This window comes from Ursus maritimus, assembly GCF_017311325.1.
Source record: "Ursus maritimus isolate PB19 chromosome X unlocalized genomic scaffold, ASM1731132v1 scaffold_X1, whole genome shotgun sequence".
In the NCBI taxonomy this organism is placed as follows: domain Eukaryota; kingdom Metazoa; phylum Chordata; class Mammalia; order Carnivora; family Ursidae; genus Ursus; species Ursus maritimus.
The window spans coordinates 58,116,152-58,128,814 of record NW_024423319.1 but is presented as its reverse complement, the minus strand read 5'-3'; the positions used below and the strand labels follow the sequence as shown (position 1 = coordinate 58,128,814).

Genomic DNA, 12,663 nt, shown 5'->3' with positions numbered 1-12,663 from the left:
TTTATTTACTTTTCATTTCTATTTAAAAGAACACTTTTGTGAACAGAGTCCTTAAACTTTTAAATCAGGATGAAAAACTAGAAATTTGCTCTTTAGAATCTATTGCTCAAAATGCAAATTCCAAAAAATGTAGGGCTTGCATCATTGTACAATTTAAATTCTCTTAAGTAAGAAAATAGTCACGTAACTAAAGGTCTTCTATCAAAAGGAAAACACGTTGGGAATTTTTGCAATTTGAAGTGTGATATAACTTTCCCAGTTGTGGTTTTCATTCTAAGAACATGTATAAACCAACACTAAAATTATGTAAAAATAACAACAAAAACCAAATTCATCCCCATGCCATTTCAATTCTAACTTACACTAACATAAGGTAGGGTGACCAAATTACAGAAAGCAGAGTCTACTTTCATACTGATTTTAGCTCCAATCAGCTATCTCTGCTGTATTATATTGCTAGAATCCAAAGTGTTAATGAAAATGTAGCCATTTTTTCCGGGCTTTAAATATAAATTTTGTGTGATGAGTTCCCTGCTACTAAGAAAAGGGGGGAGGGAAGTGTCTGAAAAATGCATAGCAGCAAACCAGAGGCAAAATTTAAAACAAAACAAATTTTTAAAAAGCCAACCACTTAGATAGAACAGCACTTAAGATTTTCATGGCCATAGCTCTTTTACTCTATGAGCATTCATGATTATTCATGTGTTGTGAATTTTAAAACACAAACACAGAACAAAACCTCTTTCCTAGACTGGAACTGAAATTGTCTTCCAGAATTGAAGTTCAAACTTTCAAATTATTTTTTCTTAACACCAAATGAAACTGCATTTGAGACTGATCACATTCAGACTTCATTTATATGTGTTTTTATTTTATTTTAATTTTTGTTTTATTAACAATATGCTAAAAAATAAATTTATTTATATATTTTTATTTATACTTTTTAAACGCTCCCATCACTTGACCAATCTAATTTAAGGAGAAATGTATTTGAAAACATTATCTCTAGCTAAATTTCAGTGCAAACAAGTTTTAGTTTAGAGATATACACACAACAGAGATATAAACTAAAACAGCACAATGATATTACCACAAAATTAGGTTAAACTTTCCATTTCATTTCAACCTGTATGTTTACATCCCCACTTCCCTCATCCCCACATGACTGTCTCTTCCACTAACAACTGCATATTTCATAAAGATGTATTCAATTGCTTAAAGCACACTTTATAAAGTTTTAATATAATCTAGTGGTATAAATTTGCACAACTTTCAATGTCTTAATATATTTTAGAAAATAATATAAAAATTACTCTGCATAACAACCAGTGTTTAAGTCTTAGAAATTTGAAGCCATAACGTGTAAAATTTTTATATTAATTTGAAACAAAGCATTCTTCTCTATGTCAACTTTATTATAAATGTTTTTTTTTCTCTTGACATATCCTTTCCCTAGTTCATTTTCAATCATGTATTCATATCATACAACTTCTTGTGACTAGAAGGTCTTACACGGGTGCACAATATTCTGACTCTCTCCACTACAACCTAAAATGTAGTTAGATTATCTACTTTTTACCTGCAGCTACAGGGAGATTAAAATGAAGTTCTCAGCTCTTTATTAGTAAAAAGCTTTGGAAAAATAAATAGATCTTAACAGAAATGTTTTTCTCCCTTCCAATATGAGTGATGTGTGTTGCATACGTTATGCACTGCAAAGTAGAGGAAGACGTCTTTATCCTGCAAAAGGAAAAGTAAAACATTGAAAAAGGATTTTAATGAAATCAAAACATTAAAATAGTTTTATATTAAATCCCGCTAATTTTCTAGGTGAAGGCTGTGAAGTGAATGTGAGGAAACATTAAAAGGGAATTGAATTTGCATTCCTTATGCTACAGGCACATGTTTACATGACCTTTAAAACAGAATTAAAGCTGTATCATCAGCAGCTGTAGGCAATTCACATTACTAAGGCAATCAAATCAGAATGCTAAACTAACTATAAAACATAAATTAAACTGATAGAGAATCATCTCAATTCACTAGGTTTACTTGCAATGTACTTCTACACTACTAGTCATTTCAAAGCAGTTTGCAGATCCACCAAATCAGAAATACTCCAGTACATCTGAAAACAGTGTCCAGCTAAAAGTACGCAAGCTAGGAACACTTTAACCTATCTTTGTCAATAAACCTCCATCATTCATAGAAGCTAGCTTATTTTGTGATTATTATTTACTTTCATTAATCACCTCCAAAAGTAAGCATCATCCCATTAAGACAAAATGATCTCCAATATGTTATACATGGCAGAGATGATGTTTACTTACAAACATGTATCAGAAGAGTTTATAAACAATGCTTAAAGACTAGTGGAAGTTAACTGCACTTCTTTTTACTCTCAACTTCGTTGTATTGTTCTCCAACATCCCCAAGATTTCCAATAACTATTTTCTGATTTCCTTTCATAGCAAGTATAGATATCACAACTTTTAAAATATGGTAGAATGGATTATTAAATAGGGCTTTAAATCTAATAGTCTGGGATGAGAGTTGCTCTAAGAACATGAAAAGAGAAGAATAAGTATATTTATAATTTGAGTCATTATCTCACTAGAAGTGATTTTAGAAAGCTTGGTCTCTTTCAATTTCTAGCAGTGAAATCTCAGGAAAAAAAACTGTCTTTACTGAAATGTTTCTATTTGTGTGTTGTGACTTATTTTCCTCCTCTTTACAAAACTTTGTACACTCCTCGACAAAACTGAAAACATACAGAATATATTTGAAAAGCAGTTATTCTACTTTGCAAGATAAGGGAAGTGGGTAGAGCTCAAATGCTTCTCTCCATCACTAATCTGAGTATTTGTATAGGACAAATCTCAGTTCTTTACAAAGCTGTCAACTAGCTGTTAAAAGAAAACCAAAATTCCGCAGCTCTAACACTCAGCTTCTGCAGAGTTGAGATCCATACTCAGAGTTCAGATAATTATTGAAGGTGATTTACACTCACATAGGTGTGTTCTTCAATATGAAATATTCATCCATACAATATTCTCACTCTCTCTCTCTCACACACACGCACACACACATAAATTTGTGTAATCCTTTTGTTTAAGGGGGGGATCTAATGTTTACATCAAGCACCTGGGGAAATGTTTATTTAGAAAAATAAAAATGAGTGCAGGTGTGATTGAATTATAGTTATACTGTGAACAAGAACCTCAATCTCTTTCTAAAAGTTGAAGTAGTAAGAAGAGGATAGGTGGAAGAAAGGAGACAGTCTCATTCTCACTACCATTTCAATAAGTTAAAATGAATATTTAGGATATACAAGAGAAATTTGAGTGTTGATATTTAGATCGCCCTAAGAATGTTACCTTAGAGACCTAAGGTTTCTCTGGACCTTGTCAATTGTTAGAAACAAGGAAATTTGTCTTTTTTTTTAATTTGCTATTTTTAAGGAGGATTAGGCAGGTTTAAATCCCGCTGCCCTTAATGTGATCTGAGTTAACATTTTAGTGCCTAAACAAAGTATTTTAGGATGACTTTCACCCCCACCCCCACTCTCCCATACACACACTCAAGATGAGTCATGGGGGTGATATTCTCCTACATACATCCCCAAGGAAAGGTGTCACTGAATCAGAGCTCTGGTAATATACAGCATTTGTCCGTGAAAGGGCTGGGCCTGGTTTCCTGAGAAAAAATTACCTTGAGCACCTTACCTTTGTGCAAGCCTACAGAGGGAAGCATTGGTCTTAAGATTGTTCAAGGGGCCCACCTGTGAAGGGCAGAGGCTGCCCAGGGACAAAGATACTCGGCCAGTCTGGCCTGGCCCAGGCCAGGAGATCCTGAGAAAACAACCACTGCAGGCTACCAAGCTCACACAGCTGCCTTGGTGCTGGCTCTGCAGGATCCTCCCTCCCTCCCTCCACTTCCAACCAGAGGAATTAGGTCTTGCCTCAATCCCAGGGATCCTGCTCCTAACAGAGGACTAAAGAGCCTGGGGAGTGCAGGAGGGCAGAGCAGTGAGAGCCAGAAGCCTGGCAAAATAAGCCCCTCTTTCGGGCTGCCTGGTTGTTGGAATGGGACCCATTAGGCTTAAAGAATTGTCATCCACCAAATTATTTTAAGATGGGAACTCTCAGTTTAACACCCCCACCCCTGTCCTGGTGCAGCCACCTTTATTCAGATGTATCTGGGAGGCTAAAGTCAGGTCTAGCCTTTGGGCTTCATGTGCGCATTTTAGCCAGGCTATCCCAGACCTGAGGGCTTCTGTTGCTGCCCAGATCACTCCCCCTCCTGCTGAGGCCAAGCACTGGGCTTTGGGGACAGCTCCTTGATTCTCTGTGGCCCTGACTTTCTGCAGATTGGTGCAGGTGAACTTGGGTTCTTAGTAACACCAAAACTGAGAGTAGACTAGCCTCAGAGTCATAGCCAGGGGAGGAGTAGACCCACCAAGGAAAAAGACTTCTTAAGGAAGGGACCGGGCTCTTTTGATGTCTGCCTGAGCTCTTCTACTTTGAAAAGAAACTCCAAAAAGTTCTTGCATATAAAATGCACACATATGATGGCATGTGTCCACAGGCAGCTGGAAACAAAAATACAAGATCAAGTAGATCTATTTTCCAAGCAGGGGAGCCAAATTGATTCCCGCAACTGAGAGTGAGATAAAGTGCAAGAGAGGGCTCAAAAAAAAGTTACAAGAGATGGAGATTTTAACAGCACTCAGGAAACCTACACCGCTCCCCCAAGAAGGAATATAACAACAATCGCAACAGAGAAAGCACTAATATTTTTGTAAAAATCAAGTTCCCAAAATGTCCTTGCAAAGTGGACTTTCCCCCAAACGTGTTAACATGTTTCTCTTTCCTTCCACCTCTCTCTCTCATATCTATATATCTATCTAAATAATTTTGTATTATATATATAATATATATATTATATACAACATATATATATAATATACATATATAAATTTTTTTCCTCACAAACATTGCCTCCTTTCCTACCCAATCCCTCTAGGAAAAAAAAATCAAAATTTCTGAATAAAGATAGCAAGTTAAATCTGGTCACTTGCTCATTTTCAAATGTGATATAATTCCCTCCTCACTTGGGAGCCTGGAAATAGAAATGTGAGCCCAGAACACTCAGCAGATTACTTATTAAAGGTCTTTTCCTAGAAGGAGCCCATATTTTGATCTGTAATCAAGTTTCCTGTAGTCCCTTCACTTCACAGGGATACAGAATGCTAGCCATTTCAGTAAATACTATTTAGTAAGGAAAGGGCTGGGGTGGGGGGGGGCAAGAGTGCAAGGAAAACAGAATCTCAGTTATGAATGAAATCTGAGCATTCTTACAATTTTGCATGTTAAAATCTTAATCCACCTATGAAGAAAGAAGTGCATTGCAATTTGGGGCATCTCTCTTAACTACAAAATAGCTTATAAAAGGTGTCTAATATTCAACTAGATAACTTATTGATACCTTGGATACCAATCCACAGAGTTTAAAGTAATACATTATCTCTACACTCCCTCGGATCGATCATAGAGCTGAAATAATTATTTTCTCTTCTTTAATACTCCCACCATTTCTGACTTTCAGAAAAAATCAAAATAAAGATAAAAACCACCACTGCAGTTTAAATTTGGAAAAATTCTGCAACTCCGTTAAAAAAAAAAAAGGATAATTCCACATGGGGTCTGTATTTTGTAAAATCATCAACTGGACTTTTCTGAAACTAGGCTGTCTGAAGTGCAGAACAAGAAACTGGAAAATGGCCACAAAGATTCCTAGACACCCCAAATTTTGGTACTGGGAATATGAGAGCCACACAAAGTACTGCATAATAGCTCTGTCTCTGTAGAGCTCTTTCCTTGGGAACCTGTACGATCAGGGTTCACCCACTGACAATGGCAATGGCAAGGGGAGAACTGACCTCAGAAGAGAAACTGAGACTGAATCAAGGGACCTTGACAACACAGCTGCGGGAGCCCGCATCCTTTCCCTCCGCAGTAAAGGTCTCTATTGTCCCGGTCTTTCCTCTAACCATCCTATCAGCAGCCCCAACCACAAAATTCCTCAGCACTTCCCAACTGACAATCGATTTTGCTAGTAAATGACTAATGTTCTCCAAGATTGAGGTATTTGTATTAGATTTTTTCATGATGAATATTTTATTTTAAATTACCCCGTGTCTGCTGCAGCATTCGCTGTATGCTATCACTCCTCCCTCCTCCGTCTCCCCTTTTCTCTAAAGATCCTTTTCCTCATGTTCAAGGAAAACCAACCGAAATCTAAAAAATGAACTAATTGAGCTTGAATTGCTATTGGCTAATGTCTGCTAATACTGTCTAATTTTTTAAAGGATTCTCCCCAGAATGTTTTGAGCCACTTTACCTTCCCCCCACACAATTTGTCAAGAAGAAGGAGGAGGAGGAGGGGAGAGGGAAGAGGAAGGGGAGGAGGAGGGTTGAAAGGAGGAGGAGGAGGCGGAAGAAAATGAAGAAGAAGGAGAAGAAGAAGAAGAAGAAGAAGAAGAAGAAGAAGAGGAGGAGGAGGAGGAGGAGGAAGAAGGCGGTGGAGGAGGAAGAACAATAACAACAACTGTAAGAGGAGCTACAGTAGGCTGGTGCTCTGAAGGGCAGCTGTGACTCACACTGAGAACCTCTAATGAGCTCAAAGTGCAGACACTAAGAAAAGGGCTTCTTTCTCTGTTGCTTTCAGAGGCTGTCCAATTGTTTCCCTTCCCTTATGAGCTCCAGGTTATAAAAAGAAAATGTGTACTTGTCCCTTCCAAGGCCAATATAAGTAACCCTATTTCCAAAGTGGACTTGCGTTGAAGACAAAGTTTTCAATATTAAGGTCACACCTATGTGCCACGTCCTACTGTCTGGAAATTCATGCTGTATTATATACATTCAAATCTGGCCTTTTGGACTCCCTTCCTGACCCTCACTCCAGACATCAGCCCCAGACTACCACCCCCTCCTCCAATTTGTACAGATAATGAGAATGCTTCATAATTTACACTCATTTATGAAATCTACAAGAGGCATAATCTCCATTTCTGAATAAACCTGGGCATAGACTGCCCAACTGCAACCAAGCTCCCGTGCTAACACAGGAGTGTGACTTAAATCACATTAATCTGCTTAATTTCTTTTATGAGTCCTTCCTTGCTTCCAAAGAGGCAAGGAATGTCTGGGAAGACACTCAGGGGTTGTCATGTATGCTTAAATTTTTGAAGGAGAGTCACAGTGGACCCCCTGGTTACAAATAAATGAATGAACATACAAATAAACCAATCTGACTTGCTTTCAGAAACTAATGAAATTTCACTCTTAGAAAACAAGCACAGTGATGGATAGGGTGGATGGAGTGGTAAATTTGGGTGTGAAGGCAACCCAAGGAAGAATGAAGTTTGTGCTGTGTGCTGGCATAGCAAGAGATCGAAACCTGTTTTTCCTTGCTAGAGATAGGTGTGTGGACTAGATAAAGTTACAGTTCCTCCATTTTTAAGTTAGACACCCATTCAAGATGGCTTTTAGCTACCCCAACCTCATAGGGTGGAGTAGTTATTATTATATTCAAACTATAATTATAGAGGGTGTGGGGTAAATCAGATCTGAGGACCTCACAGTGGACTTCAAGATCAGGATGAAAAAAACACCAAGCTGTGTATTTGGCACAACTACCCAAGAGAGCAGTTTATCAGTGGTAACTTTGATTTTAAGGCAAAATCAGTCTATGAAAAATAAGTTACCAGCTCTTTGCAACAGTAGCTTCACATGTACTTATTTCTCTCCCATGTCCAGACGGGGTCGTCTATTGAATGAGGCTCTTTTATTTTGCATGGGGCAGGGGATTTGTGACCATGGTCCCCCCTTTTATTCCTCTCTCTATGGAAACCCAGATCATGGGGAGAAATATGCAAGGCTGAATAAAGAGAAGCCACAGAAAGGAGCGCTTGAGAGCGGCATCTGTTACACTTGGGAAGTTAGACTGACAGGAGAGGGTGAAGGAAACCTCTCCAGTAGATTAGTTAGAGCAGCAAGGAGATTTTACTATATGCAGATATTTTCTTCAGAAAACAAAACATCTTACATGTAAGAGAAGATTCTATTACAGCAGCTAGAGGGTGGGACTGCACCTGAATTAGGCAGTATCCGTATTCATGGGAACTGATTTTTAAAAAGGAACGAACGAACGAACAAACGAACGAACGAATGAGAGAAGGAGGAAAGGAAAGGAAAAAAGAAAAGAAAAGGAAAAGAAAGAAAGATGAGTACGTTGTTTTTAGCTCCTGTCAGAAGCTATTCTTAACATTAAAGGACTGCAGAACAAAGGTGTGAAAACCTGTCGCTGGATGCAGATACCTCCCGCCCTTCCCCAGCCCCCGGGCATGGTCTGAACCACTTTTGAACGCTTGGCAAAATTGCTTGCCCAGAGTAGAGGCCAAGGGCTACAGGAAGGTTGATTATAAGAATTCAGGCAAGTCAGAATTGGAAAAGGACCCCTTTTTTTCTCCATGTAAAAGCATTATAAATTGATAATTGCTTTAACCCCCTGCATGGCCAGACTAAGATTAGTAACTCTTTCACTCAAACGCAGCTGCGATGGTGGGGGTGGGGAACACACCATTATAACATGGCAATGATCGTGATCTTTTTGCTGGTACGGTTCCTTCGGTGTGTTTCCCTCTGACCTCTAAACTGACATGACATAGACTAGCAAATGGAGCCTTGAACAGGCAGCCTAACGGAACACCTGAAAACTTTATTTTTGTTTGATTTTAACAAGTACTTTTTTCTTCAGGAAGCGAAATTTCAGACACAAATGAGATTGTATTCTTACAAAGGAAGATACACACAGTTAGTTGGCAGTAAAGAAAAGACGTTCTTCTACAGAAAGAGAAAAGAAGGGAAGGGGAGGGAAGGGAGGGAAGGAGGGGGCAGAGAAAGAGAAGGAAAGGAAAAAAAAACAATTTCTGGGTTAAAAGCAGATAACTTTTATAATAGGACACCAGCAAAAGAAACCACAATTTCAGTGAGAAGGAGGAGGGAGAGAAGATGGCAAATTATCATCTCTGCCAATAACTAGTAAGTGCTTATCCTTTTTTTTTTAAAGAGAGAGAGAAAGAAAGAAATAGATCTTAGCCAGACGCCTCATTTTCCTGCTTAATAGATAAAATTTACATTTACCAATATAAACTCCTATTGCTCTCTGCTCTCATAAGAAATTACTCATTTCACAGGAAATACATGCTCTTTATCTATATAAAGGAATGGCAGAATAAGCTCACCTTGTTTTTATTTTTTTCTCATTTTCTTGCATTTTCTTCAGATCTGTCTTCTTAGAGAAACTAATGCCTTAATGACTTTCTGGTAGCTGCAAGCCTTCTTTTATTTCTGCTAAATATATGAAAATGTATGCAAATTTAAATCAAGCTAAACCTAGGAGCTCTTGCAATATATTTAATGGAATTTCAAACCAATAAGGGAACTCTGATGCTGTCTTCTGTAAGTGCAAATATAATTACGCAGCTAGGTTACCTTCGAAATTATGCAATGGAAGGTCATTTTTTTTTTACTTCAGAAATCCAGCTGGGTATCCCGTGTTGCCTTTTCTCAGCTAGAGCAAACGTAAAACCTTTGCATTTTCACCCCACTCAGCTTACAAGCAACGCCTTTGCACAGGGCTGTAGAGTACAGGGGACTTGCCCTTCCCTAACTTATAAAAGCTTAGGAGTACAAGTCTTTCTTGTTTCCTCTAACCAAAATGTGAAAACAGTCCTGTCCTCCCAAGCCGAAAGCAAATTCAAGCTTATGGGGATGTGTGTGTGTGTGGGGGGGGGTGCTTAATGCCAAACAGCCTGCCATCTCTCATCTCTCATCACTTTCTCTCTCTCTCTCTCTGAATTTTCAGGGCACACTAAATGATTCCCATTTACTTCAACTTGACTGGGATGGGGAGGAGGAAAGCAGTGCATGCTAAAAACGATTTTCCTAGGGTACAGCATCGGGCGCGGTAATCACGAATATTCTTCTATGTGCCTACTGAGAGTGGGTCCGCTGTGTGTCCGGGGTGAGTGTGAGGGAGGGCTGTCCATTTCAGCAAGCATTACCTCTGAAAGAAGTTGTGGGACCGCTGATGGAAGCTAACATGGAGCAGTAATAAAAAGCAAGTCGTCCAATTGACCAACTAGATTGGAAGGAAAACTTCAAAATAACTGTATTTTGTTAGTATCACATTAGATTTTACTTTTATCACATTAGTTTTTCCCAGAATCTTCCAGTTCTTCACGCCTTAAATAAAAATTTTTAGAAGAAGCTGGACATCTCTTTCTTAGATGCTTTCTGACCTTGATATTGAGTTTCTCATAAATGATAAAATGAAATAAATAAAACAAGTCGAAATAGTTCTTATTGGAATTATGGACTCCAGTCTTACAGATTTAGGGTCCTATCAAAAAGGGGTTCCTTTGCTCAAAGTTTGTAGCAAGATTTTGGTTTGCGGTCCCCTGCACACAGCTAACCCAGAACGCTAAACGAAGTTGGTAAAAAACCCAATCCATTGAAACCTAGATGACATTTAAACTGGTTATATTGTTTTCTTATATTTTTTCTCTATTTTGGTTAATCTAAAAAATACAAAAGGAATTCTAAAACCATTTTGCTACTTCATCCCCTATCCACCCCCCCAAATACATACAAACACACTTCCCTCTTAGTACTTCCCCCTCCACTACAAACATCCACGAAGTCGGGGGGCAGGGGGGGAGGGGAGGGAGGAGGGTTAACCAAATGAGCTGCCGCCACTCAGCGCGAGGCAGCCAATGGAGCCGAAAGATTGATTTACTTCCTGCTCGGGTCTCACTGAAACTCTAGTGCTTCGCCAGCCTAATTTGGAAAGTTAGCCCGGCCTCCCGTGCCGCCATTGGCCGAGACCGCGGCTGGCCAGGCCGAAACGTGTTGCAATTGGCCACAGCGCGTGCCGGTAACTCGCTCTCGCGGCTTTGGCTCCCCCGCACCATAGATGTCAAAGGCTGAAGCTGCTCCCTTTGCCACATTATAACTAGTAGGGGATCCTCATCGACCATGGCCACAGCTGCCTCGAATCCCTACAGCATTCTCAGTTCTAGCTCCCTAGTCCATGCGGACTCTTCGGGCATGCAGCAGGGGAGCCCTTTCCGAAACCCTCAGAAACTTCTCCAAAGTGATTACTTGCAGGGAGTTCCTAGCAATGGGCATCCTCTCGGGCATCACTGGGTGACCAGTCTGGGCGATGGAGGCCCATGGTCTTCCACACTCGCCACCAACCCCCTGGACCAGCAGGACGTGAAGCCCGGGCGCGAAGACCTACAGCTGGGTGCGATCATCCATCACCGCTCACCGCACGTCGCCCACCACTCTCCGCACACTAACCATCCGAATGCCTGGGGGGCTAGCCCGGCTCCGAACCCGTCCATCACGTCCAGCGGCCAACCCCTTAACGTGTACTCGCAGCCTGGCTTCACAGTGAGCGGCATGCTGGAGCACGGAGGGCTCACCCCACCGCCAGCCTCTGCCTCTGCACAGAGCCTGCACCCTGTGCTCCGGGATCCCCCAGACCACAGCGACCTAGGCTCGCACCACTGCCAGGACCACTCGGACGAGGAGACACCAACCTCGGATGAGTTGGAACAGTTCGCCAAACAGTTCAAACAAAGAAGAATCAAGTTGGGCTTCACGCAGGCCGACGTGGGGCTGGCGCTGGGCACACTGTACGGCAACGTGTTCTCACAGACCACTATCTGCAGGTTCGAGGCCTTGCAGCTGAGCTTCAAAAACATGTGCAAGCTGAAGCCGCTGCTGAACAAGTGGCTGGAGGAGGCTGATTCATCCACAGGGAGCCCGACCAGCATTGACAAAATCGCAGCTCAGGGCCGTAAGCGCAAGAAGCGAACCTCCATCGAGGTGAGTGTCAAGGGCGTACTGGAAACGCATTTCCTCAAGTGTCCCAAGCCTGCCGCGCAGGAGATTTCCTCGCTGGCAGACAGCCTCCAGTTGGAGAAAGAAGTGGTGCGTGTCTGGTTCTGTAATCGAAGACAGAAAGAGAAAAGAATGACTCCGCCGGGGGATCAGCAGCCACATGAGGTTTATTCGCTCACCGTGAAAACAGACACGTCCTGCCACGATCTCTGACTGCGGGAAGCAAGAAAGCGGCCGGCCGCACTGGGAGCAGCGCGGAATTCTTTCTCTCCCACTCTCTTCCTTTCGCTTCAGCTTTATTATTGGTATCTAGAGACATAGCAATATCTAGATATCTAGATAGGGCTCTCCTCTCTCTCTCTCTCTCCCCATCTTTTTTTCTTTCTTACTTTTTTTTTTTCCAAAATAGGGGATTCTAACATATTAAAAAAGGAAACACACTCACACACGCGTTCAGGCTTCTTAACGCTGATACACAGTTGCATTAAGCAGTCCAGGCGGGGAACTCTTACACCCTGCGGCCCAGGCAACTGTTTCCTCCAACCTTTTCTGTTGATCAATACATATTGTTTACTTTGAGTAAGGTCTGTTTGGTTGCTCCTCTCTTGGAAGAACAAGGAGTGGGGTAACATGGGGGTGGGGAAGGATGGGGGAGGGGGTGGGAAGACAGATGTGTGCCTCTGAATAA

The 12,663-nt window shown here is 41.0% G+C and overlaps 1 protein-coding gene across 1 annotated transcript; it reads left to right on the top strand.

Annotated features, from left to right (window-relative positions):
* The first annotated feature begins 11,102 nt into the window (after positions 1 to 11,102).
* Positions 11,103 to 12,188, top strand: POU3F4 (POU class 3 homeobox 4). The gene has a single exon (XM_008700624.2). The coding sequence runs from the start codon at positions 11,103 to 11,105 to the stop codon at positions 12,186 to 12,188; it is 1,086 nt and encodes a 361-aa protein (XP_008698846.2).
* Positions 12,189 to 12,663: the final 475 nt, after the last annotated feature.

Excerpts from the sequence above, each read along its gene's own strand:
- POU3F4 (XM_008700624.2), top strand. The coding sequence starts at position 11,103 with ATGGCCACAGCTGCCTCGAATCCCTACAGCATTCTCAGTTCTAGCTCC.